Source organism: Limulus polyphemus, unplaced genomic scaffold, assembly GCF_000517525.1.
Source record: "Limulus polyphemus unplaced genomic scaffold, Limulus_polyphemus-2.1.2 Scaffold6894, whole genome shotgun sequence".
Taxonomy (NCBI): domain Eukaryota; kingdom Metazoa; phylum Arthropoda; class Merostomata; order Xiphosura; family Limulidae; genus Limulus; species Limulus polyphemus.
In genome coordinates, this window is record NW_013672504.1 from 39,549 (window position 1) to 44,795 (window position 5,247).

The 5,247-nt window shown below is 37.1% G+C and overlaps 1 protein-coding gene across 2 annotated transcripts in view; it reads left to right on the plus strand.

Annotated features, from left to right (window-relative positions):
• The window catches only part of LOC106474166, a 38,071-nt gene extending 33,799 nt beyond the window's left edge, over positions 1–4,272 (plus strand). Inside the window, exons 14-17 of one of the 2 annotated variants that reach the window (XM_022402535.1) lie at positions 1,064–1,218; positions 1,560–1,629; positions 3,261–3,359; positions 3,963–4,272. In XM_022402535.1, coding sequence (XP_022258243.1) covers positions 1,064–1,218; positions 1,560–1,629; positions 3,261–3,359; positions 3,963–4,043 — 405 coding nt within the window. In that variant the 3' untranslated portion in view covers positions 4,044–4,272. Of the gene's footprint in view, positions 1–1,063; positions 1,219–1,559; positions 1,630–3,260; positions 3,360–3,962 lie in introns of those variants that run through there. The other variant, XR_002613867.1, reaches the window with a different exon arrangement.
• The last annotated feature ends 975 nt before the right edge of the window (positions 4,273–5,247 follow it).

Genomic DNA, 5,247 nt, shown 5'->3' on the forward strand with positions numbered 1-5,247 from the left:
GTAATACTTATGTTTGATACTATACAGTACGTTATTGTGTAATACTTATGTTTGATACTATACAGTACGTTACTATGTAATACTTATGTTTGATACTAGACAGTACGTTTACTATGTAATACTTATGTTTGATACTATACAGTACGTTATTGTGTAATACTTATGTTTGATACTATACAGTACGTTACTATGTAATACTTATGTTTGATACTAGACAGTACGTTACTGTGTAATACTTATGTTTGATACTATACAGTACGTTACTATGTAATACTTATGTTTGATACTAGACAGTACGTTGCTATGTAATACTTATGTTTGATACTAGACCATACGACACTATGTAATACTTATGTTTGATACTAGACAGTACGTTGCTGTGTAATACTTATGTTTGATACTAGATAGTACGTTACTATGTAATACTTATGTTTGATACTAGACAGTACGTTACTATGTAATACTTATGTTTGACACTAGACAGTACGTTACTATGTAACACGTTTATTACTATCCCTTACATTACAATAAAATAGTTACGATGTTTTTCTAATCGCCCGACGCTTCAAGTCTTAAGGTCATATGTCATTTCCAGTTTTCAATTGTGCACTTTTTCCATATAGGAAGTCTGAGATATTCTTGGCATGGCCTGGAGGTTAGGGCGCTCGAGTCGCAATCTACGGGGCTCGAGATCGAAACACATCCCTGAATAGGCTCGCCCTTTCAGCAGTTGGCGGTGGGTGATATTGAATAGCTGCCTTCCTCTAGTTTGTCACTTCAGAACCACGAACGACTAGCGTATATAGCCATCGATTGGCTTCGTACGAAATTCAACAAACGAACAAAGAAAGACTCTTAAAGTTTCTTTTCTTTCTCTTCTTTTTTACAAGGCTAGTAGATGTACATTTTTTAACTCATCACTTCCGCCAGGACAGACATTGAAAGTTTTTCAATCTGTTTCCAAAGTTGATAGGGGTAGAACTGCCCGTTTCTTCTTCCTGTAAAAAAGTCTAGAAAACTTCAAAAACGTTTTTTCTACTTCTTTCGTGATTATGTTTTCCAGGAAGGTTCAACAAATCCTCTTCTGGACATCGGTGCGGTATTTGATCAGCTCACCCAAGAAGAGTTTGTGTCGACTTTAAGCATACACGAAGCGGCCAGAAACGGAGATCTGCATGCTGTGAGACTCCTGCTTCGAAACGACTGGAAACGCATGGAGTAGGAAAAACTATCCAAATAATCTTTTTCAAAAATCTAAAACCATTATAATTTATTTTACCACTAGATGGCACACTTTGTATTAGCCTAAAAATTTATTACAATTAGACGAAGCTTAAAGCGCAGACAGGTGCCTCTGTTTAAGCCTATTTTGTATGTCATGAATCTCATGAATTGTATTTGCGTGTTCACGTTTTCAGTAAATTAAAAAAAAAAGTGCTACGTTTTAAAAACATTATTAATGATGATAACTATAAAACTTGCGTTTAGAGTATTTTCTTGCTCTTTTCCATAATGGTAAATAATTCGTTAATGTAAGTTATAATTCTTTTAATAATTAGGACTGTCGACGAGAGAGGTTGGACACCTATTCACCTAGCTGCAGCCAATGGTCATGTCGAGATTGTGAAAGTAAGTAAAAACAGTGAACATTTAGTCCTAATACACATACAAAATAAAAAATCTTGATTTTAAAGAAATTGTGCTGATAAACAGTACCTTGATTAAGTATATATACGACCACCTAAGCCTAATTATTATTATTATTGAGTCTTTAAAATTATAGTGGTAAGCACGGGTTATTTTACTAGCTAAATACTGTAAGGTTGTGATAATCATCCAGGTTAAGTAGTTAGCACACAGGTTGTGATAATCAGATATCTATCGTTGTTGTGGCTAATACTAATATATACGACCACCTAAGCCTAATTATTATTATTCCACAAGTAATTACTAAGTAACATTTATCTCACGTTTCCTCGAAAGCACTATTCTTCGCTGTTGATTGTGTCCAGAATGAAATTCTGGGTCCTCTTGATTGAACTGTTTGATGTTTTGTAGGTTATTATTAATTTAATATTATCCACACGACTGGGACTTGAATATGTTACTTTCAATAAGAGTGGTATCCAGGATTTGCAGTTAATCACAAAGCTACACAATGAGGTATTTGGGCTGTGCCCACCACGGGTATCGAAACCCGGGTTTTAGCGTTATAAACCTTCAGACTCGCCGCTGGGAGGCTTGGGTGACTGGGTATGCTATCGATAACGTGGAGTAGAAAGCTTCTTCAAAAATTTATTTTCCCATGTGTGGTTCGTATTCTATTATTTGGGTGGGCCCGGCATGACCAGATGGTTAGGGCGCTTGACTCGCAATCCGAGGGTCGCGGGTTCAAATCCCCGTCTCACCAAACATACTCTCTCTTTCAGCCGTGGGGCGTTATAATGTGACGGTCAATCCCACTATTCGTTGGTAAAATATTAGCCCAAGAATTGGCTGTGGGTAGTGATAACTAGCTGCCTTTCACTGCTAAATTAGGGACGGCTATCGCAGATATCCCTCGTGTAGCTTTGCGCGAAATTCAAACCAAACAAACAATCCTATTACTTCAGTATATTGTATGGTCTTCTCTGGCATGGACGGCTACTGAAGATATTACCAAGTCTTGTTTGTCTGTTATACTCCTGATTTCTAACTTATTTCTCCGTTTTATTGGAATCCACATTCCCAGGAAACGCTCTAAATAATGTGTTATCCTTTTCTTTGGGCTTTAGTGTGTACTAATCGTTGTGTTGTTACCACTTAATAATTAGGCTTAGGTGATGGTATAGCTTACTAACTGTGACAACGATCAAACTACTGATATCTGTGATACATAAGGAACGAGCAATCTTGTCTCACACCAATAAATATTTCTTGTTTATTTATATTACGTGTTATACGCAGCCGTTAAAATTCGTTAGTTTAACCCATACTATTTCTTGTTTATTTATATTACGTGTTATACGCAGCCGTTAAAATTCGTTAGTTTAACCCATACTATTTCTTGTTTATTTATATTACGTGTTATACGCAGCCGTTTAAATTCGTTAGTTTAACCCATAATATTTCTTGTTTATTTATATTACGTGTTATACGCAGCCGTTTAAATTCGTTAGTTTAACTCATACTATTATGTAACTACCAGAGAGAGCGAATTATTTTACATTTTACTCTTTATTGCTGCTTCATGCGATTAGCAAAAGAAATGTATATTTCAGTACCTCGGGGAGAGAGGGGCTCACCTTGCTGCTTTGGACCCCAGTGGTTACACGGCCATTCACATAGCAGCCATGAACAGTCACGCTGAATGTGTAGAGGTAAGCGTCGGAAGCATGAGCTCGCCAGACAGAATTAGCTGGATATAATTAAATTAGTGTTATGCTTAACTATTGATACAAACAAAAAATATAACGACCTGTATTTCCAGAATGTATCACTACTGGCTTAATATTTCGCTCTTATAGCTTCGCAAGGATTATTGAACTTGTAGGTTATCGAAAGCTCCTGACGAAGCTGTAATAGTGAAATATTAAGCTAATAAAGATGAATTTTGGAGATATAGGTCGTTATTTTAATAATAATATTACTGCACTTTCGTCTTTGAATGAAATAATGATGACTTTAAGTAACAATTAATTACTTTTGTTCATTTGTATTCGCTGCGTAATTAGTTGCGGTAATGGATCTCAGTAAAATGTGTAAACTGGTGCTAAACTATAAAAAAGCCCGTATTTATTCGTATGAAACAGTATGTTTGTAAGAAAATCCTAGAGAAATAAAAATAAATATTGAATTTACGAAACATAAAAAATATATAGCTTCTAAAAATTAAAAATTTGTCGCAGTCTTTTAAAAGGGAGACAGATAAGGCTAATACTACGACTGAGAAAATTTTGGTAACGAAATTTCGGTTATTCTAGGTTCTTCTGGACATGGGTTCTGAAGTGGACAATGTGACGTCAGAAGGGTTCACACCATTACACCTTGCTGTTCTGAAGTGAGTGTCTAACTTGATCACGATTCAGACCAAGAATAGGTTAGCCTCCTTGCGGAGAGCAAGTGCAGTTTTTGGAAGCTGTTTCTTTTGGTAACAAGTATGGATCTTGACTGAAAATACCCTATAAAAAGCACTTTTTAGCCGCGGCATGGCGACTTATAGAACGACTTTAAGTTTTTCAAGTACAAACTTTTAGCTCATAGCTCAATCATCTCTTGACCGATTTGAGATCTAATTACAATTTTGTACTCAGGAGATCAAACCCTTTCGATTGATATATCTTACCACGCCCAAGGTCTCATAGATTAATTTACTCTAATCCTGCCTAAAATATTTTCAAGTGCCGCGGCTACTGAGGATTCCCTCTTGTTTTTTTCAACACTGAATTACACTTACCGGTAAAGATACGGAAATGAAAAGTAGCCATAATGATCTTTGAATCTACTTCAGCGCCTCTCGTGGCCTACTTCGTCTTAACTTTGGCACTGTTGCCATCATTGGATTAGTTTATTCTGAATTTCGCGCAAAGCTACGCGAGAGATATCTGCGATAGTAGTCCCTAATTTACCAGTAAAAGACTAGAAGGAAGGCAGCTAGTCATCACCGCCCACCGCCAACTCTTGGGCTACTCTTTTACCAACGAATAATAGATTGACCGTCACATTATAACGCCCCCACGGCTGAAAGGGTGAGCATGTTTGATGGGACGGGGATTCGAACCCGCGACCCTCAGATTGCGAGTCAAGCGCCCTAACCACCTGGCCATGCCTGGCCCTGCTATCATTGACCACCATCTAGATGAGTACAGTGTTATAGCAGTTTTACGTTATTTTGAAAACAAAACTATATGTGTTTTTATACAGTAGTTTAACACAGACACTCATATTCACCGTGCTGGACACAGCAACTTTGTTCAGTTGGCCACCAGAGGCGCTAAGCAACAAAAAACGAATCACTGTTAAATATCATGTAATTTACTTAACGTTTTTAAAAAAAACGTATTTGTTGAGGGAGGAAAACATTTTTTTAATGGAGAATAATAAAGTAAAAAAAAACGAAAACTGATGTATATGTGCGTGTCACGTGACCACTCGAGAAAACACCTTATGCCGAGAAAGGGCTGAACGGCCAGGTCAGAAACCCACCCTTGATTTTGAGTTGCTGACCAGAGGAAAGCAGTAAGTTGAAATCAACTACCGCCCCCCCCC